The sequence below is a fragment of the Pangasianodon hypophthalmus genome, chromosome 30 (genome assembly GCF_027358585.1).
Source record: "Pangasianodon hypophthalmus isolate fPanHyp1 chromosome 30, fPanHyp1.pri, whole genome shotgun sequence".
Taxonomy (NCBI): domain Eukaryota; kingdom Metazoa; phylum Chordata; class Actinopteri; order Siluriformes; family Pangasiidae; genus Pangasianodon; species Pangasianodon hypophthalmus.
In genome coordinates this window covers 10,136,611-10,158,727 of record NC_069739.1, presented here as the reverse complement: position 1 = coordinate 10,158,727, position 22,117 = coordinate 10,136,611, and the positions used below count along the sequence as shown (strand labels likewise).

The 22,117-nt window shown below is 38.6% G+C and overlaps 1 protein-coding gene across 2 annotated transcripts; it reads left to right on the top strand.

Moving 5' to 3' along the window:
- Nucleotides 1–14,154: 14,154 nt before the first annotated feature.
- Nucleotides 14,155–21,563, top strand: LOC117596547 (uncharacterized). 2 transcript variants are annotated; one of them, XM_053231618.1, is made up of 6 exons: nt 14,155–14,243; nt 15,100–15,144; nt 20,155–20,278; nt 20,451–20,548; nt 20,744–20,804; nt 20,991–21,563. In XM_053231618.1, exons 3-6 carry the CDS (start codon nt 20,200–20,202, stop codon nt 21,164–21,166), a joined length of 414 nt encoding a protein of 137 aa, XP_053087593.1. In that variant the 5' UTR covers nt 14,155–14,243; nt 15,100–15,144; nt 20,155–20,199; the 3' UTR covers nt 21,167–21,563. The 2 variants fall into 2 exon arrangements, with proteins under 2 accessions (XP_053087593.1, XP_034157792.2); XM_034301901.2 differs by lacking the exons at nt 14,155–14,243; nt 15,100–15,144 and having other exon boundaries at nt 19,484–20,278.
- Nucleotides 21,564–22,117: the final 554 nt, after the last annotated feature.

The following is a 22,117-nucleotide window of genomic DNA, read 5'->3' as shown; positions in this document are numbered from 1 at the left end:
TCCATTGATGGGCTCACCAGATGGCGGAGATGCACAAGGACCAGCCTCTCCAGTGTCTTCAACAGGTGGGATGTCAGAGCCACTGGCCTATAGCTGTTGAAGTCCTTGGGGTATGGTGTCTTTGGCACCGGAACCATGCAGGATGTTTTCCACAGCTGTGGCACTCTCCCCAAGTTTCAGGCTCATAGTGAAGATGAAGATGAACTCCACTATCCCACATAGCCGGTCTGCACAGGATTTGAGGAGCCTAGCACTGATGCCATCAGGAACAGTAGCCTTCCTTGCCTTTATTTTCCTGAGTGCAGCTCTCACCTGGTCTGTAGTGAGGGACATGCTAGAGCAGAGGGACTGTGTGCTGGAGGGTGTGGATGTAGGGGGTGGAGTTGTGACAGAAGGTGTGGAGGATGGGGTTATGGTGGAAGTGACTAAGGGAGGTGGCTGTGAGCTAGAGTTGTATGCCTCATTGGTGTTGGCATACAATAATTCCAGTATTTTATTGTCGCTGGTAGGGCAGGTGACATACTGACTAAAAGTGGGCAGCATTTGGGAAGGAGAGGCATGAAGTCCCCAGAGATAAGAAAGAGGGCCTGTGGGTGCTGTGTCTGTAGCCTGCTTATGACCAAGTGGAGAATATTACAGGACACATCAGCGTTAGCAGAGGGGGGAACAGACGCAGCCACCGCGATAAAATTGCAAGAATTCCCTTGGTAGATAGTACAGCCTCAAGCTAATGCCTAACAGCTCAATATCCTTACAGCAGAATTGTTCCTTCACAGTGATATGCCTAGTATTACACCATTGATCATTTACAAATACTGCCAGCCCTCCTCCTTTCCTCTTACCGCCTTCCTTCGTCCTGTCTGCCCTCACCTGGTGGAATTTGTGTGATTTTTTTATGTTGTCAAAAGCCTTAGAATAAGTGTTATTCTACAGCTATGCCATATTGTAGTAGAGGGGAGCTACAGTCAGAGTTTAAATGTATGGACCTTTTATAATCATAATTTTATGTAAAAATAATTTTTCATTGTCTATAACTAAGACATGCAAAACTAAAAAGGCATGTAAAATTCAACCATTACAAATAAATCCCTTATCAAAATATATCACTTTAGTTTGAGTGCATATAAATCATTCATACATCACATCATGGCATACAGCACTTATTACATTCATCACATATTACATGGGAATAGTGCTTCATGATTGTGTAATGAATGGAAAATGTCACTTTAGTTTAAGGGCATCACAATCATTCATAATGTTGGCATACACACTCACTGAGCACTTTATTAGGAACACCTGTACACCTACTCATTCATGCAATTATCTAATCAGCCAATCGTGTGGCAGCAGTGCAGTATATAAAATCATGCAGATACAGGCAAGCAGCTGCAGGTAATGTTCACATCAACCATCAGAATGGGAAAAAAATGTAATCTCAGTGATTTTTACTGTGTCATGATTGTTGATGCCTGTTTATACCCATCAATCATCACTTGAATGCCACAATCTATTTGAGTATTGATGCTGACCATGTGCATACCTTCATGCCCACAATTTACCCATCTTCTAATGGCTACTTCCAGAATGATAATGCACCATGTCACAAAGCAAAAGTCATCTCAAACTGGTTTCATGAACATGACACTGAGTTCAATCTTTTTCAGTGGCCTTCCCAGTCACCAAATCTGAATCTAGTAGAACACCTTTGCGGTAGAACGGGAGAATTGGAGCATGAAAGTGCACATGAAAAATCTGCAGGAATTGGGTGAGATGAAGGGAGGCCCTACCCAGTATTAGTATAGTGTTTCTAATAAAGTGTTCAGTGATTGCGTGCTTCTTAAGTTCATAAAAGTTATAGACCTCCAGAGGCATCCTATTCCAACATAAATTAAACTGTGCAAGAAAGATAAGTTAAAATATACTTAATTCAAGACATTCCAAAGCTCATAAGTGCTCGTGTGTTATCTATATTATCTAACTGTCTATCAATCATGAGAGGCCTTTTGTCTCCACTATAAAACTATAATGTCACTTAACAGGAGTTGACATAGACCTTAGTATCTAATGCTGCTTAATTATGAATGTGTTATGAACTGGAGCCCATTTCTGTGACATTCCATTTCTATGTTGCATATTGCATAAAACCTATAATGTCACCTAATAAGTTTTGACATAAGCCTTTCATAAAGCATTTTACACTGTTTTATAGAAGTTTAATGTAATGGCTACGACTTTGTTATGAAGCCCATATTTAGGTACCCTTCAAATAGATTCTAAAGATTCTTTTTTTTCTTTGTTTGTTATTTTGTTTTTTAGATTTGCTGTGACATTTGTGAGAGGTAGTATCATTCAATTCACTCAATTCATTATTTGTAGAGCACTTTGGACATTGGATATTGTCATAAAACAGCTTTACAGAAATATATTAATTCAGGATATAAATTTTAAATTTATGAATTTATCCCTAATGAACAAGTCAGAGGTTACGTAAATGTGTCCAGAAGCCTCCATAGGAAAAGGATTACCAAAGTCCAGTGTGTGTTTAAAGTCATTTTGTGTCTAAAATGTGTATAATATATAATAATGTTTTATTTGTTTTTAATTTATGTTTAATTGTTTAATTTTGCACAGTGTATAAAAGATTTTAAAAATAATTTGTTATGCTTAAACTATTTACACCAGCAACACCAGTTTCATTGAAGCTTTCTGCTATTTAAAATAAGAACCAGTATTCGAATAATGGCCATTGTTGGAATCAGGTAAAGACTGAAAGACAAACCCTAGAGCCCTTGTAGACATGGCATGGATATGGATACAAGAGTGTGTGACTGATACTTAAAAGATCACCATGTGACTCAGCAGTAAAACCAGGAAGTTTTTAAAAAGTATTGCTATGGCCTTAGAATAATTATTTCAAGTATTCAAGTGATGGTTAGGTCAGTTAGAATTTATCAGGCAGATCAGAATATCTACCATAAGATGAAGCTTTTCATTGTGGACCCAACTGCAGTGTGAAAACTCCTGCTTGCTTATAAATAATTTCAACGATCCCAGCTCAACCTCCCTGTTTCAAACTAACAATATTATCTCAATAACCAACTCCAATATATAATGAAATGGATAAAACCCAGTTGGATATAAATGAGATATGGCTAGATACTGAACAAACACTATGCAAGAAATCAGAATCTCGGATCTACCATTCATCAGCACAGATATCAAATGCCACTCCTGCTTCCAAAGCCCAACAATTACAGCAACTTTAACAGCTTGGTTAAAATTTTTATGAAGCTATAAATTCACCACTTCAACTACCTGAACCTGAACTACCATATGGCACAACCCCAACTACTCATGAAGATAAACATCTCTACATGGGTAGAAAAAGGCATTACACACCTTAAACACATATGTCAAAACACATTTACATGATTTCCATATCTAGCCGAGAAGCATGGACTAGAAAATAAACATTTCTTTGAATTTCTACAGCACCAATATAATATCAAAATCCAACCCTAGAATTTCCATACCATATAAAAATGGGAAGATGACCCAGAGGAGATTTTTAAGACAAATCTTACATAACATGTTCTACATAGCTAACAACACTAGTCTGCACCTGATACAATACAAAATAATCTATAGAACTCACTACACAGGTCATTGGATGCATAAAATTGGGAATCTGACATATGCACGCAGTGCTCACAAAATACACCAGAAGATTACATACAGTACATGCCATATGGGACTGCACTCCAGGTAAGCACTTCTGGAAACAAATCACTAAGGAAATATTTCATTTTCTAAATCACACCATCCCACTATCCCCTTCACTCTGCTTACTTGGGGATACATCCGGGATCAACATCATAAAGGAAAACACAACAGTTCTTCTTATAGAACTAACCATCACCAAGAAAACCATACTAACAACCTGGAAATCAAAGAATAACATTAATATCACACATTGGAAAAACCTAGAAATTGACTACATAACAATGGAAAATCTGCCTCAGTCAAAAATAAAACTACCAAGTTTAACTCTGTCTGGCACCAATTATCACCAACATACACTAGGGACTCACTTCGCAATAGCTAACAATACAGTCCCTACAGACATACCACATAACCAAAGCCATACTACACAGCTAAAGCATAATATTCACAAACACACACAGCTAAATTACACACACATACAAGCAACATTCACAGAAAATAAAGTCGGTGTTATACTTGCTAATTAATTCAACCGACATTCCAACAACTACTATTTGCACATCCTCCCCATACCCCACTCCACCCACCGTCCTGATAAGTATCATGTCCATGTCATGTCTACTGTCCTGTCTGTTATGTCCTACACCCACCACTCACCCATAATAACCTTTAAAGTACAACACATCTACATATGTGTAAATATGAATAAAGTAAAATAAATAAAGTCTCAATGGTCCCCCAAAGAGAGGGGTGTATGGTGCGTGGCAGGTACAGGTAATCCAGATCAGCCAGGCCGCTCTCACTGTGCGCCGCTGCCACCCTCTGCTGGCTGCCGACCGTGTAGCACGGCCTCATACAAAGCTGGCAACAATAATATGCAGGTTTGTACCTTGACATATGTATGTAGCTGTTTTCTTGTCTTTTATGTTTATCACAAGAGAATTTCATTAATGCATGAACAGTCTAGCCAAATTTAAGAGAGGATACAATTCAGTGGCAACATAAAATACTATATAGGTTATATTTTGGACTAAAATAAGTCAGTGTGAGTTTAATGCATATAATGCATATCGAGCCAAATATAAGAGAGGATGCAATTCCTGGCAGTGGCCTGACATACAATGCATCCCCCATTAACTATGGTTCTAGTGACTTAATATAGGCTAATCTCTAATCATTCTGCTCTAGTGGCACACTGAAACGGTGTTTAGTACGATGATGCCCGCTGGAAAAAATGCATTACAGTCGTGGAAATTTCTAAATTATTTTGTCTGTAAAGAGAAAATGGAAACAACATCACAGTACAGTGCAAACTATGCCTTCCAGTATGGAGGAATTTCCTGTTATCTATATCAATATCATTTGTTAATCAATATTATATCAATCAGTATCTATGCAACGGTATTGAAAAGTGACCTTAAATCACCTCATGTATTAACTTTTAGAGCTTCATTTATATACTACCCTAAAGCTAAGCTAGAAGATGTGGTTGGCCTACATTCGAAACCGCACAAGGAATTCTGTGACCATGTGACTCATGCAGTTGAACAATACAGAAGGAATGAACAAAAGCTTAAGAATCAAGAAAGAGAACTTCAAAGAAAACTGGCACAACTGCAGCTTGAAGAGCTGACAAACAAAAATAAGAAAAAGGTCCAAGCGCCTGTGAAAGACAAAGATAAAGACAAAGACCAAGTGGAGGAAGTCTCATCAGCAGTGATGGCTCCTTTGAATGCACCACCACCACCTCCACCACCTACTGTCCAGCAAAGTGTGCCAGCTGTGCCAGCTGCTCCCATAGTTCCACAACAGCCTGCAGTGCCGATTATTAATGTCTACCAGCAGCCAAATAACATGAACTGGCAAAGAAGGCCACCACCAAGAGGAAGAGGAAGAGGAGGACTCACTTCTGATCCTCGAGGAATATGTTGGGGATGTGGACAACCTGGACATAACAGGCATGATTGCCCCACCAACCCATGGCAACAGCAACCTGGTGGTGAAGGGGATGGTTGGGTCCAGTCTTATCGACAATCTCCACAAGGCCCAGTGAACCCTTGGGCCTAATCAGGGGTACTAGGGGTGCCCAGAGAATCCTACTGGTGAGGGTCAGCTTCCAATTCTAACAACTGCTGCTGATCAAGAACCTATGCTGCAGGTTAAAATAGAGGGCAAGTTAACACCCATGATGGTAGACACTGGAGCCTCTTACACTTGTGTAAGTCCAAATTATGCCTCTCACCTCCCCATGTCTGGAAAATTTGCAAAGACAGTAGGATTCTCGGGACAAATGCAGCTAATTCCAATGACAGCTCCAGTTAGTCTGCAGACTAAAGATAAAAAGGCGACCTTGCCTATTTTAGTATCAGAACAAACTCCTGTTAATTTGTCGGGAAGAGATGCATTGTGTAAACTTGGACTCCAAATCTGGTGTTCTCCAGAAGGAGTTTATGTAGATACAACAGGGCTAAAAACTCAAATGGTGCTTTCTGAGCCAAAAGCTAATGTGTATTGGTTAGGACAGGTAAGTAGTGAAGTAAATTTAGTAATTAGTAAGTGGGGAAAATTTATTGAAGCGCAGATCCCAGGGGCAACAATGCCTAAGTCTGAGTATCATTGTACAATGTTTTATGATTCATCACGTGACCCAGAACTTGAAAAAATGTGGTTTAAAGAAACAGAGGGTCAAAAAGTTCCCTTGGTGTCTAGATGCATAATCATAGGGAAACAGGGAGCTGCTATGCAAATAGATCCTTGTGTATTAATGATGATTTTATTGACAAGTGGTTTCAGGTCCCTAATTCTGTTCCCCATGTCACTCTTTATGTGGGAAGAAGCTGGGAATCAAAAGACTTAAAAGCAGAAAGAAGTAAATGGGATGCTACAGAACATCCCTTAGTTTTTCTTTCAAAAGATAAGTCATATATTAAGATTTTGTGTACTACTCTCATGACAGGAATTCCACAGGTGGTGGTGATCACTGAAAAAGCACAGATGTCCATGAGTGAGGCAGGCAACTCAGAGTCCAAGACAGCTGAATTGTTGAGACAAATGGAAAAACAGGTACCAGTTAACTTGTGGTCCCAACATGATACTGATGTAGGTCTAGTGAAGTCTGCTAGCCCAGTCAGAATTAGAATTAAATCAGGTGCTCAGTTACCTAGAAAGCAACAATATCCACTGCGTCCTGAAGCAGAGGCAGGCATTAAGCAAACTATTGAGGGATTGGTCCAGGCTGGAGTCCTAGTTGAGACAATGAGTTATTGTAATACCCCAATATTGCCCATTATTAAAGCTGATAAATCAAAATGGCGTTTAGTGCATGATTTGCGAGCAGTTAATGAGGTGGTAGAAGATTGGCCAGCAGAAGTTCCCAACCCTCACACATTGCTGACTAATGTTCCTCCTGATGCCAAATATTTTACTGTAATTGGTCTTTGCTCTGCCTTTTTTAGTGTTCCTCTGGTTGAAGAAAGTAGACATTTATTTGCCTTCACATATGCTGGGAAGCAATACACGTATACAAGACTTCCCCAAGGTTTCAAACACTCACCACATGTGTTCGATTTGGAAGATCTTATGATAGATAGCATATTGCTGCAATACGCAGATGAGCTGCTGATTTGCTCCGACTTCTTGGAACAATGCCACACAGATTCCATTAAGGTACTTACTAAATTAGCCCTGGGAGGACATAAGGCATCTAAAATTAAGCTACAGTACTGTCAGCCACAAGTTGAGTATTTAGGGAGACTAATTGCATACAGAACTAAGGCAATTGCTCCAGCCCAGCTAGAGGGTATCAGTAAAGCGCCACTACCACAGACAGTAGGGCAAATGATGACCTTTTTAGGAATGACAGGATTTAGTTCTGACTGGATAGAGGACTATGCAATTAAAACTGCACCTTTGAGAGCAATCATGAAGCAAGCAGGGCATCAGAATTTGCATTCACCATTAGTGTGGAACACTGAAGCACTGTTAGCTTTTGAATCATTGAAAATGGAGCTTCAGGTTGCATCAGCTTTAGCCACTCCAGATTATACTAAACCATTTCATCTGTATGTAGCTAACAAAGCAGATGGATATGCATCAGCAGTGCTAATGCAGGAAATATGCAGTGGTAGAAAGAAACAGCCTATTGCATATTACAGCCCCAAACTGGACAGTGTAGCACAAGGATATCCTCCGTGTTATCTGCTTTATACTATGCATATGAAAAAGCATCTACTGTGACTATGGGTTATCCAGTGATTATTTATATACATCACAATGGAGTGGAATTATTAGAACAAGGGAGATTTTTTTTTAACTCAGGCTAGGTGCTTAACCTATTCATCTTTTTTGACTTACCCAGACATCACTATTAAGCACTGCACAACAGTAAATCCAGCTGACATGGTTCCTTTAGAACATGAAGGACAGCCTCATGATTGTGTAGCAAACTCACTGGCTTTTACTCAACTTCGACCTGACTTAGAGTCCTCACCTATTCCAGAAACAGATGTTGAATATCTTGTGGATGGTTCTTGTTTCAGAGACTATTTGGGTAATCATGCAGGGTTTTCAGTGGTGAGAAGACAGAATGAGGACTTTGTGACGGTAATTTCACAGCATTGTAAGCAACCGTGTTCTGCTCAGTTGGCTGAATTGAAAGCTCTTACTGCAGCATGTCAGTTAGCTAAAGGTCAAGTCGCAAATATATATACAGACTCCGCTTAGGCTCATGGTGTTTGTCATTTATTTGGAGGTGCCTGGAAGCAGAGAGGATTTAAAAAAAGTGATGGGAAACCCATCCAACATGCTGAGCATATAGTTCAGGTATGATGCATCCAAGGCGTTTAGCAATTATCAAATGCCAGGCAAATAAGAAAGGAAATGATTTTGTTATCAAAGGCAACAATACTGCAGATGTAGAAGCTAAAAAAGCTTCAGGGTGCCAGGTAGCAGTAATGGCCCCAATGGTACTCATTCAGCCTGAGCCCAATTTGGATGATATTGTTCGCATTTAGGGACAGGAAAATGTTTATGAGCATTCAGTGTGGCATCAGAGAGGAGCTACTAGAGATGTAAATGGTATATGGCGCGCACATGAAGGACTTATAATTGCACCCACAGCACTTCTCATTGTATTAATTTCAGATACTCATGGCTTCGACCACTGTGGAAGGGGGGAGGTATTACGGAAAATAAAACAACAGGGTTATTGGTGTCCATATCTACAGGCTATGGTAGATAATTTCTTATCTGAATGTGAAGCCTGTGCACAGAATAATGTCAGGAAGGGAACATCAGCACCAATAGGGCACATACCAGTACCAGAAGGACCATTCAAACATCTGGTAATAGATTATGTAGACATGGTAAGAAGTGTAGAAGGAAAAAGGTATCTGTTGGTGATAATATATAGGTTCAGTAGGTGGGTAGAAGCTATGCCATCAAAGATCAGGCTGCAGGAACAGTGATCAAGTTTCTGACAAGAGAAGTGATTCCTAGGTTTGGCATACCATCTCAGATAAGTTCTGACAATGGTTCGGCATTTGTTCAGAGGACAGTAAAAACAGTGTTGCAGCAGTTAAGAATAAAAGGGTGTGTTTATCATCCTCAGTCACAAGGAATGGTGGAGAGGGTGAATGGTACTCTTAAGGCTAAACTTAATAAGATATGCGCTGATACAAAACTGAATTGGGTTGATGCTTTACCTCTTTCTCTGATGAGTTATTGCATGCAGACCAATAGAATTACTAACCTGTCACCACATGAAATGCTCACGGGTCGACCCATGCCTGTGCCATATTTGAGGGGTCCTTATGATGGACCACCTGTGGAGCAGCTACAAATGGAACTGAAAGCTTACATGCATCAACTAACTGCAATACATGAAGCTATCTGTTCACGGGAACAAAGCAGGGAGCCAAGAGAAGACGCTGAAGTGCCGTGTCCAGTTGTTCCTGGAGATAAGGTATACCTAAGAGTGTTCAGACGAAAGTGGAATGAGCCTAGAAGAGAAGGACCATATGTAGTGGTGAGAGCGACACCTACAGCGGTGCAAGTTGAAGGTAATACTACCTGGTATCATTTGAATCACTGGGGACCCAGGGGAGAAGAAGATATTCAAATCGTTGAAGAAGAGGGAGATATAATGGCAGACTCCCCAGAAATCAGTCAGGGAGAAATAGAAGATGAAGGAGAGAGAGAACCAGAAGCAGGCCTTAGTCATGCATGGGACAGCAAACCAGGTTCAGCCCAGGCGAAACCTGAAGGAGAAGATGAGCCAGCTGTTGCATCTGATGTTCCATCTGAAAGTGATGAGCCTGCTGTGCCTACTGAAGGGAAGAAGAGGAGCCATTGTCAGCTCCGGCTGAACAGGAAAGTGCAATTGAGTCTGGTGACCTTGATGAGTTTGTTGCTACACATACCGCAGACTCAGGCCCGTCCACTAGTCAGCAAGCAACATTCTCGACAATTGACTTCTCAGCCCTTAACTGGCCCTCAGGCCTTGACTGGCTCTCAGATGAGTAAAAGCAATGAGAGACTTGTTAACCCTGTGTATCAAGAACTTACACATGATATGTTAAATGACACTGCAAAAGAGATAACGTATGATGCATTGTTACAGGTAGCGCAAGATAATAAGTGGTATAAGTGGGCTGAATACACTGCTGGTAGTTTGAATAAGGGTAATTGTTTGGTATGTTCACCTTCTCCATTGAACAGGGTTGTAGTGGTACCGACCCCATTCGATTACAGACATTGTGCAGAATACAATAGGCAATATTTTGCAAAGAATTGGGATAATAGGACAGACTACTCATATTGCCCAGCTGAGTGTTTAACATATTTAGGCAACCCACTTTATAGTTTAATGCATAACACAGAGGCATGGAAAGGGTGATGCCCACAACTGGATGTTAGAATAAAGAAAAAACGTAGAGTGACACCACAGCAGTACAACATAGATTACACTTCGGAGTATGAATGCTTTAACAAATCATATGGGAGACATGATTTGGGTAAATTCCAAGGTAACTGTGCAGTAATGTGGCACTTGGATTCCTGCCTCTTCGGACGCATAGAATATATCCAGTGGTCTGAAGGTCAGGCACTAGCAACAGTTACACCAATATGACAGTAGTACTATCCGACTCTCACTTAGATGACACTTGCATGAATCAAACTCTAACTCCAACATTGCGGTTCGCTTTGACTGACCAATCTCAGGCAGTAGCAGATCATTTTTGGCTCTGTGCAGGGACACGCTTAAGAATGAATTTACCTAAAAATTGGAAGGGAATCTGCACTAGAGTACAGTTGATTCAAAAAACTGTACTGAACTGGGGGTTTGATCAGTTCCTTGAAAAAACTAGAAAGTCTCACAGAGTAAAGAGAGCTCATGAGACAGATCCTAAGGTGTACATAGACTCAATAGGCCAGCCTAGAGGAATACCTGAACAATTTAACGCAAGAAATGAGATAATGTCAGGATTTGAGTCTATTTTGGTATGGATAACTCCTAACAAGAATACAGAGTGGATTAATTACATTTACTACAACCAACAGCGGTTCATTAATTATACAAATGCGGCACTCTCAGCATTAGGTGAACAGTTAGATGCTACTAGTATAATGACATGGCAGAACAGGCAAGCATTGGACTGGTTGTTGGCAGAAAAAGGAGGAGTGTGTGTTATGTTTGGAGAACAATGTTGTACTTTTATCCCTAACAACACTGCCCCTGAAGGAGCATTTACTGAAGCTATGAATAACTTGAAAAAGTTAAGGCATGAAGTAGCTGGAAATGCTGGGAGAGATCAGCATTCTTGGGATTGGTTTTCATCGTTTGGAAATTGGGGAGCTATACTGACAAAAGTGGGAGTTATGATAGCAATTGTAGTAGTTGTTGCAGGACTACTGTTTTGCTGTGTTGTGCCCATATTAAGATCTTTTCTTGTTCAAGCAACTGTTAAACAGATGGCTCTTATGAGCAAACCTATGCTTGATGATGATGGACTGGTAAGTGAGTCTGCTGGCACTATTTCAGACTGTACGCTGGACTGGCTGCCTAAGCCAGATTGGATTCCGGAGCAAGGGAAGGAAGAAGAGGATTCCAGTTCCTCCAGTGAGGACGAAGAAGAAGTAGTTACGGGATGAGCCAGGCCCTGGGTGTAAGTGCTAGCCTAACCTCTCCCCAAGGGTGACCCTCTACGATACGCAAAGTATCTGGGTTGAAGAAGTTATCTGAAGAAAGTCTTGTACTTTGCCTTTATTCTGATTATGTTGATTGTTGTTGATTGATTTTTATTGTAAGCAATTATATGATTAAGCAATATTATAATCAATTTTGAGAAATTATGTAACAATCAGTATTACTCTACATAACCGTGACAACCACGGGCAAGTGCTGAACCAAATGCATGCTCATGCTTAAAACACAATGTTGATTTGTTTATTGACAGTTAGGTTAGGGAGACAGGATCTTTTACTCCTTTCTAGTCAAGTGTGAGGGGAGATGTTTGGTCCTGTTCTCTACAAGAGAGCGTTTTTGGGATTTGGTTATTGGTAAGAAGAAGGAGTGATCAGGCATTGATCACTAGTTAATATGTATGAAAAAACTGGATTGTGAGATTGCTCTCTTGAGGTAGGTGGGGCTTGATAAGCCCCAGAGGAGGGATGTATGGAGGAATTTCCTGTTATCTATATCAATATCATTTGTTAATCAGTATTGTATCAATCAGTATCTATGCAACAGTATTGAAAAGTGACCTTAAATCACCTCATGTATTAACTTTTAGAGCTTCATTTATATACTACCCTGTACCATTTCTAGTGCATTTAGAAGAGTGACTCTAGGCCTGTGGTCCTGCAGGGATGTTTCTGTGAGAACGGACTGGTGTGACCTTGAAGATGGAGTTTTTTTAAGGTGAAGGCTAGTGTTGTTTTTGAAACATAAACTGACTGAACTCTCGCCGCGGTTAAAACTAAGATAAGGGGACAGTGAAATAATTGTGACGAGAGGCAGATGTGTGATTAAAAGAAAAAAGAGAAAACTCCATCCAATGAGATTATTGTTTTAGAATTGTATAAAAGCATGGGCCACGATTATGTAAATCAGATGCTCTGCAGACCATCTCGGCTTTGTTGTTTGATTCAATAAAGTCTATAGATTTTTGGCATCCAGAACCCCTTGACTTTGTAACTTATATTTCTTATTCTGATTTGCAGAAGTATTTGCCATGACACCAGCTGCGAAGACACTGTCTTTATCGAAGGACTCCACATCTAATTTAAAGAAGCATTTAAGCACGCTCACCCCACTCCATCCATTCCTAGCGCATGGGATGCCTACTGTCAAAGCCAGTAACGGGAACTCCCGCCAGCTCCACAAGGTCGATCGGTGAAATGAAAAAAGATCATGGCCTTGATCAACATGTATTTTGAAATAGCCTAATGTAATGTAATGGTAATGTAACTGTTTGGCTCTTTACTCTGCGTTGTGTTGCGTTTCGTGAAAATGAAGTGCGGGAAGGAGGAGACTGGACTACGACGAGCTGGGTCTGCATAAAGAATATATTTTTGGACAAAGTCACTGCAGCTTCAGCCCATGTGTAATACTTACAACAAAACTGACATGTACCAATTACATCAATAAACCAACACAAAAAGAGTGAACAGTTATACTTTGCAGAGTATGTACAAAGAACTGGATTTTTATTTTTTTATTTATTTTGCTGAATCAAACTTTTAAACAAATAATAACATTTAGTGAGGACATACTGTATAACAAAGATTCTAAGATCATGTTGTAAAATTATGAAAATTAATAATATTTTCATTGGTCACTGCCCTTGCAGATATGTGCTCTACTGTCACTTCTCGTTTCCATCATAATTCATTTGAAACTCTTGTTCAAAAAATGCATTTTTGATGTTGTTCATATTGCTTTTCACTTAATTTACATATGTGACCTTGACGTAATCCAGATCAGATTACATTACTTTCATATTGTAATACTTGGATTATGTTACTGATTACATTTTTTATAAAGTAATTTATAATTGTAACGGAATACATCTTTAAAGTAACCCTCCCAACCCTGCTCTGCAGCAGCAGGGCTTCTCCACTTTGTAAATTATTAAGATTTCTCAGCTTTATTGTGCAGCTTTACTCTAAGACTAAAACACTAAGCCACACTGAAAAAGACGATTCGTTGGCTCAACAACCCCTACGTATAAAGATAAATAGATTAAACTACGAAAAACGCGTACATTTCATAATTTTTTTGCTCTATTTAACATATATTAGTGCGTGCAACATAAAAATATAAATTACAAGGTGAACTTAAATGTATGCATAAAGTGAATGAGAAAATGTAAGTCACGTCAACTACCATTACAATTTTGTTAAAATTAAGTAACATAAAATTTGCCTGTGAGCGCCATGATATGCAAATATTCTCCCGCCAACGAACAGGAGCCATTTTCTAAAGCGCAACGTGAACACGGTGAAAACTTTGTGAGGTAAGCTGTCTTTTAATAAACGAGGTAAAATATTAAAGTATGACTTTTTAACATTCATTAAACAGTATTGCGTTAGTGGGGTGTATTCCTAGAGCAATTTTCTGCTGCGCAATGTGGTGAAGACGGTGAAAAGATGTTAGCTTAGCTTTATATAAACGAAGCAAAAGGTAGAGTTTGACTTTTTAACATTCAAACTGGAGCCATTTTCAGAAGTACAACGTGAAGACAGTGAAACCTTTGTCAGATAGCTGTCTTTACATAAACGAAGTGAAATATTAAAGTATGACTTTTTAATCTTCGTTAACCATTCTGTTGCGTTAGTGGGGTGTATTCCTAAACTAGAGCCATTTTCTGAAGCGCAACGTAGTGAAGACGGCGAAAACAGGTCAGCATAGCTTTTAAACGAAGTAAAATATTAGAGTTGGTGGTCAAGGGGGCATTTTTTTAATTGAATGATGCTACAATTAAAAACGTGTTACTTATGAGTACTTTGCAAATATACAGCGAGTTTATACGTGTAAGTGTGTTCACATTAATCGAGAAACGAGTTTACGTGAGTGTGTTTTATAAATGTGCGTTCTTCCATCGAACGTATGGTTGAGTGTTTATACGCATAGTGGTCGGAGTATTTATGGTTTATTTCCCAAGTATATGCCCATGCATCGCTTTTGCACGTATGCATGGAGACTGCTTAAGGTAAATTTAGCGAGTTTGCACTATTGCATTTGCGACATTGCTCAGCTCCAAGAATAATATACTGTATAATAAAAATTGAAAAGCTAGCCTCAGCTATTTTATGTTGTTTAATACTGTTGTTTTTCTCTCCATCCATATTTCTGTGCTGCATTGCAAACAGTTACAGTGCAACACTCTGGATCCTGTTAAGTGGAACAAAAGTATTGTAGGTAACTTTTTTTATTATTATTTCACACTGTTAATTGCTTTTGTCAAATTGGCTTTGCCAAAAAGGTGAACTTGGCAAGTTGTGTGCATTTAGGGTGATTTATCTGCTTTAAAGACATTATATTGTCAGTTTAGATATAAAAGCTTTCACTGAAAGGTCTGTGCTAAATGAGACAATTCATACAAAATATAAAACTATGAATGAATCTTTTCTTCTCCTTATAGTGCACAATGATATAGACATGCAAATTTTGTAGCACAGTCGTTTCTAAAAAAGCAGACTTACTTAAACATTATAGATTACAACATGACTGTCTTACATTTTCAACAGAGGCAGAATTTTTCACACATCTTAGACATCATTTAAAGAAACAAGAAACTGTTGATTGTGTTTTTCACCAGTGTGATTTCAGGACAAATGTTTATGGCACATTTGCTGCTCACAAAAGCAGAAAGCATATGCCTCATCCTGTCACTGATTTTAAACCGGTAGTACTGCATAGAAGTTTAGATTCTGACTGTGGCCATTCCAGCAGCATAACTCATGAAGAAGAAAGCGAAGAAACCAGTTTGCCACTGAGTGAACCTTTACCAGTTTCTTCTGAAAAAAAAAATTGGTTCTGTGCTGCTGAAGTTGGAAAGCCTATTTCATGTATCAGGCAAGTGCATTGACCAGTTGGTGGAAGACTTACAGTTTATTTCATCAGAAGGGTCAGCTGGAGCATTTAGATGAATTATTGAACAAACACTAAAGAAACATGAATGTATTCTTGACACCTCAGTAATCACAGATTTGGTAAGGGAACTTTGTAAGTCAAGCACGTTAAGCAGGACATTTGGATTTGATGGTCCATTTAGTTCCTCGTATAAGAGGAAAGAATATTATAAAGAGAACTTCAACATTGTGGAACCTGTTGAGTATATTATTAATGCCAAGGAAAGACAGAGTTTTCAGTATCTGCCTATTCTCAAGTTGTCTCGTTTAATAAATGACGCAGATATTTCTCAAAAGGCACTTGAAAGCCTTCCGATCTCTGAATTCCGATGTTCCAATGTACAAATCTTTTTATGATGGGCTATATTTTCAGCAAAACCCTTTTCTGTCCAAAGGTGAATTCAGGATTTCCCTGATTTTATACATTGATGACTTCGAGATTTGCAATCTACTTGGAACGTCTTGAAAAAAGCATAAAATTACTGCAGTTTATTGGGTGCAGGGAAATATACCATCGCTACTCCGTTCTGAGTTGTCATCTATTTATTTGGCAGTGCTCTGCAAAGCGGATGATGTGAAACGGCATGGATATTCAGTTGTGCTAGAACCCCTTTTGAAAGATCTTGGAGTATTGGAGAGAGAAGGAGTTTTCGTTTCTAGTCTTGGTGAAAATGTCAGAGGTACAGTGATGTGTGTGGTTGCAGACAATTTAGCAGCCCATTCACTTGGTGGGTTTGTTGAAAATTTTTCTGGACTATATCCTTGCAGGTTTTTCCTTGGTCAGCGTTCAGATTTTCAGCTGAAAGAAGTACGTTTAGGGGCATTTCAGAGAAGGACGCTCGAGCAACACACTCTCCATATTCAATTAACATTAGAGGATCCAAGTATTGTCCATTCATTTGGTGTCAAAAGGCAATGCATCTTGACTGACAAACTGGAATATTTCCATGTTTTATCAGGATATCCACCAGATCTCCTGCATGATGTTTTTGAAGGGATCATTCCTGTAGAACTGGCTTTGTGCTTGGATGTTTTCATCAAAAAGAAATACTTCACAGTGAGTGAGATAAATGTTGCAATCCAACATTTCCCATTTAAATGGACAGACAAAACCAACTGTCCAAAGCCTCTGTCTTTTGGAACTCGAAAGAGTATTGGAGGAAATACCCATGAAACCTGGGCCCTGCTTAGATTTCTTCCATTTCTCATAGGTCCAAAAATTCCAGTTGAAGAACCTGCATGGTTAGTTATTATGGACCTTAAAGAAATTGTGGAACTGATAGTTTCACCAGTCCATACCCAGGAGTCTATTAGTTACCTTGACAGCAAAATATCTGAGCACAGACACAGATTTTTGGGTGTATTTCCACAGCAGAAACTGCTCCCTAAGCATCATTTCTTGGAGCACTATCCTGAATTGATACAGGCATTTGGTCCTCTGGTGGCTATGTGGACCATGCGTTTTGAGAAAAAGCACAATTTTTTCAAACATGTTGTGTTCGAAGAAACAAATAAGCACAACTACAGAGGTCCTGAAGTTCAGTAAACTCAAAAAAGCTTGCAGCTGGTTGCCTTAATTTTTTAAGTTAATTCAACTTTCTCCAAATGTCTCACTCAGAAACTTGTATAGACCTCCCATTGGGAATCCAAATGCAGGGAGTACAAACCAAATACAACACAAATACAACAAATACTCAACATTACAGAAAATATTTATTGACGCTTGCAAAACGGCACATTTTCTGTCAGCATGAAGATCTGCAAGATCAAGATGAATTACAAAAAAACAAAACAAAAAAAAAACTTGAGGCAAAAAAATTCTCTAATCTTGTAATGCTTTTAAAGTGCTGGCATAATAAAACACAACACACACACTTCTGTTAAAGTGCTGGAGTAACAAAATTGTTCAATGCTGCAGCAATAAACAAGACTTCAAAGTCTTAAAACAGTTACAACACACCTTGCATTGCATTTTTGAAATTTTGTCTATTACATTTGGTACATCCATGCAACAAACGTGCTAACGCAATTAAGATTTATAACTGTTAAAACAACACTCGACCTTACATTACAACTCAAAGCTTTCTCTTTTTTTTTTCTTTTTTTTTTTTTTGCATATGTTGTACTGTTAAGGAATAACTGTTACTGAAACAACAGGAACAACTGGAATAACAAATTAGTGCTTGCCTTGCTTATTGACTGCAGCTACTTGGACATTAACACTTTGTTTTTAAGTGACTGGACTCTAGCTGAGCACTGGGGGCCAAGGCCAACAAACACTTTTTGAATGGTTTCAAAAGTGTATTTAAGTTCTTTAGGATAGTTCATGTTCAGGCAATAAATCAAGCCAAAGAGGAGAGCAACAGCAGTGGGAAGATCTTGCACATTATCCAGCACAACTAGCTCCTCTAGAACAACAGATAGGCACCTTATATTTGGGTTGGAATGGATGCTGGCGACATCATCTTTGACGATGCTTAAGATCCCCATCTTCATCTGTGTCCTGGAGTAAAAATCAGAATAAAAACATGGTCAGAAGCCATTTTTGATTGATTGAATTCTGCTGGACCACAGTGTTAAACATCTTCCTACTCTTCCTACACATAATGTCATTTGGAAAGTAAAGGTAGTCAAGTTTTGAAGCTTGACCCAATTTAGCCATAGCACTTTTAAAAAACGATTAAACTGTCTATATGTCCCAAACCCAAACAATGCCACACTTGCAACTGTACTGTTAGACAGCATATCAGCATTGATGCGATTACCTATGACACTCATTGGCAGCAGAATACACAGCCATGTTGATCTAACACTTTTATATTGTTAAAAGTGATGCAAAAAATGAATTGCATTGACAAAAATGCCTCAAATTCTTCAAAATATCTTTTTGTTTGAAACATAAAGGTGAGTAAATAATTTAATTTATCTTAGTTTCCTTTAATTTATCTGCTGTATTCATATTCTTGTGTGCTCTTTCATATTATATTATTTTTATTTATTCTTTACTATTGCTAAACTTTTTAATCTCATGATTGTGTGCTGTATTGTCTTCACAGGTTGAAGAATAGAGTGTCTCAATCTCAAGGTTTTTAATGTCTCAGGACAGTGTTGTGAAGCAGTAATTTTCCATTGTCTTTGCTTTGGTATAACACTTGTTGAATTTGTGCTATCAGATGAAATCAGACTGATCACTGAGAAAAGTTCAACTAAGATTATTCGGTAACACTTTACAACAAGGTTTCATTACTTAACATTAGTTAACTATATTAGTTAACATGAACTAATAATGAACTGCACTTCTACAGCATTCATTAATCTTTGTTAATGTTAATATCAATATTTACTAATACATTATTAAAACCAAAAGTTGTATTTGTTAACAGTTAATGCACTGTGAAGAAACAAACAAACATTGAACAGTTGTATTTTTATTAAAGGGTTAGTTCACCCCAAAATGAAAATTCTGTCATTAATTACTCACCCTTATGTCGTTCCAAACTCTTAAGACTTTCGTTCATCTTTGAACACAAATTAAGATATTTTTGATGAAATCTGTCCCTCCATCAGCTAACATAAGCAGAAGCTCAACCGAACGTAAATAACGCACAAGAACAAACCTCTTGGAGAAGCTCAAATGTGCTGTGTAACACACAAGAATAAACCTCACTGGTTACTGGTTTGAGCTTCTGCAAGAGGTTTGTTCTTGTGCGTTATTTACGTTCGGTTGAGCTTCTGCTTATGTTTGCTGATCAATGTTTACATGTGAGTAAAGCCTAAATTCATCTAAAATCTATTCATCATAAAAAGGGATCGAGTCTCTTCAGAAAATTTGGACTAAACCGCTCGATTCATATGAATTAATTAACTATTGTTAACAAATGAAACCTTATTGTAAAGTGTTACCGATTATTCAATAAACTATTTTTTACCATCACTTAGTTTCCTGTAGGGGTGTAACGATTCATTCATTTTCTCGATGCATCGATTGCAAATCCTGCCGATGCATATGCATCGATCTTGAAACATGGATTTTTGAATCGTGAATTGATTGTTTCTCTCAATAATCGATTTAAATTTAAATAATCGATTGAATCGCAATTATATAATGATTCACAATATTAAAAATAAATTTAAACCATAAATTAGTTGAGTCTGTGTAGTCACGTGCGCCCTCACTACAGTGGCGCGGTGGATTACGTCACTACTCTCCAATTCGTGTCATTTACACACACGCTGTACTATGGAGGGCAACGAAGGAGAAATTGTCAAGTGTCCGTGATTGCGCCTCTCCAGGCTAAACTACTGAAACATCTCGAGCCTTGCGAGGACGATACAGGCATGACTCGGGAAATGAAATCCGTGATGGCAGCAGACTTTTCATGTCGGTACACGAACTGCCGCGATGTTTTGCTTAAAGGTACGACATCTTTCTAATTGTCAATAGCAAATGCACTACAATCTTTGGATTTTTTCATTGTTGCTTATGTTAAAACTTTTAATAGCACAGCATTGTTCATAGTTTTTATGTTTACTTGGCAACAACAACTAATAGTATTTCCTTTTTTTTTTCCTTCTTTTTTTCCCCCTAGCATCTGCTTTGGACCCACGCTTCAAAGGGCTACCCTTCCTAGAAAACGAGGAGAAAGAATTGATCTTCATTAAACTTACTGTTGAGGCCTCAAACAGTGTATGTTTGCAACTTTGCAACCCTTATTTTCATGAACCAAATGCTGACTAATTAACTGTATTTTATTAAGGATTATAGGATTGTAATGTGATGATGGTACTAAATTGTACTTGGCTTGTTTTAGTGAAACTATAGCCCTGCTGTGTGCTAGTAAGACCTGACTGGTGGTAGTATTTTTATTTGATTTTGTTACAGATTTACGTGGAACAGCAGGAGGATGCAGTTGAAGAGAAACCACCAGACTCAACTGAAGAAGGTATTTATTTTAATTTGTTAATAAAGACTAATCTGTTTAATTTAAAGGGTACGTATTCTGTAGTGTAAAGGTTTAGGATGCATTTATGTATTTCAAAATGTATTTAAGGACAAGGAATGACATGTAAACAAACACAAACTTTATCATCATGCATTTCCATCTGTCTAATTAATTTTTCTTTTTCAGATGAGATACATCCTGCAAAAAAACTGAAAGCCATGGATTTGCTCTTTGGCAACAGCTTTCAGCAGATGCCAGAGACCTGTCCTCTATCCAGGTCTGCTAGTGAGGTCAGCAGAGAAGAGGTACTCAAATACAGATCCATGGCTCCTCTGCCACTGACTGAAAGTCCACTGGACTGATGGAAGTCCCATGAGACAGAACTACCAATCCTTGCAAATCTGGCAAGAAGTTATCTTTGCATTCCTGCCACAATTGTGGCCTAAGAAAGAGTTTTCAGCACTGCAGGAGACATAGTGTCTTCTCAGAGAAGTAGTTTACGGCCAGATTGTGTCGATCTGTTAATATTTTTGAAAAAAAATCTGAAGTAGATAGTGTTGAAAAAAGCATGTCATAGCCATTTGTTTGTTCCCCTCTCTCTTACTACACTAACTACCATGTTTTAATTGCACTCTGTCTGGTATTACTGCCAGTTGCACTGGCACTTTGTTGTATTTCTGCACTTTGTGCATTTTCTAAATGTTCAACAAAACGTATGCAATGTTTGCAATAAAAAAAACATGTATGGTGCATTGAATATATAGTAGTAGTAGTAGTATTTTTCTTGCTTAAAATACATTAAGACAAAGTTAAACTACTGAACTAAAGATCTGGATCAAGTTGCTGCAAATGTATTGAACTGAATGGTCATGAATTTCCCAAAAACTCAACTTATTTGCTCAAATGCAGATGCCTAAAATATACAGAATTGAATCGTTATAATCGAATCGAATTTCATTGTGAATCGAATCGAATTGAATCGTTCTGAAATTGCCAAAATCGTTCTTGAATCGAATCGAAAACCTGTGAATCGAATCGATTCGCTGTCTATCCAAAGATTCACAGCCCTAGTCTCCTGCTTTCTACTCTCACTAGTTGATGTGTTTTGGATAACGGACAAACTGTTATCTCCTGACAACATCTGGGGAAGGATCTCGGGTATGAGTGTATATGCTGATAGCACGCATATTCTTACCAGGCAAGTCTTCAGGAAGTTTTCTGACTTTTCCCTCATAAACACAGGGAGCCCTTCGAGAGCTGTTGCCTTTCTATGAGCAAGGACATCTGAGGTCAACCCACTGGGTTCAACATTT

Coding starts and splice junctions, on each gene's coding strand:
- LOC117596547 (XM_053231618.1), top strand. CDS start 20,200: ATGACTCGGGAAATGAAATCCGTGATGGCAGCAGACTTTTCATGTCGG. Junction 20,279..20,450: donor CCGCGATGTTTTGCTTAAAG/GTACGACATCTT, acceptor TTTTCCCCCTAG/CATCTGCTTTGGACCCACGC. Junction 20,549..20,743: donor CTGTTGAGGCCTCAAACAGT/GTATGTTTGCAA, acceptor ATTTTGTTACAG/ATTTACGTGGAACAGCAGGA.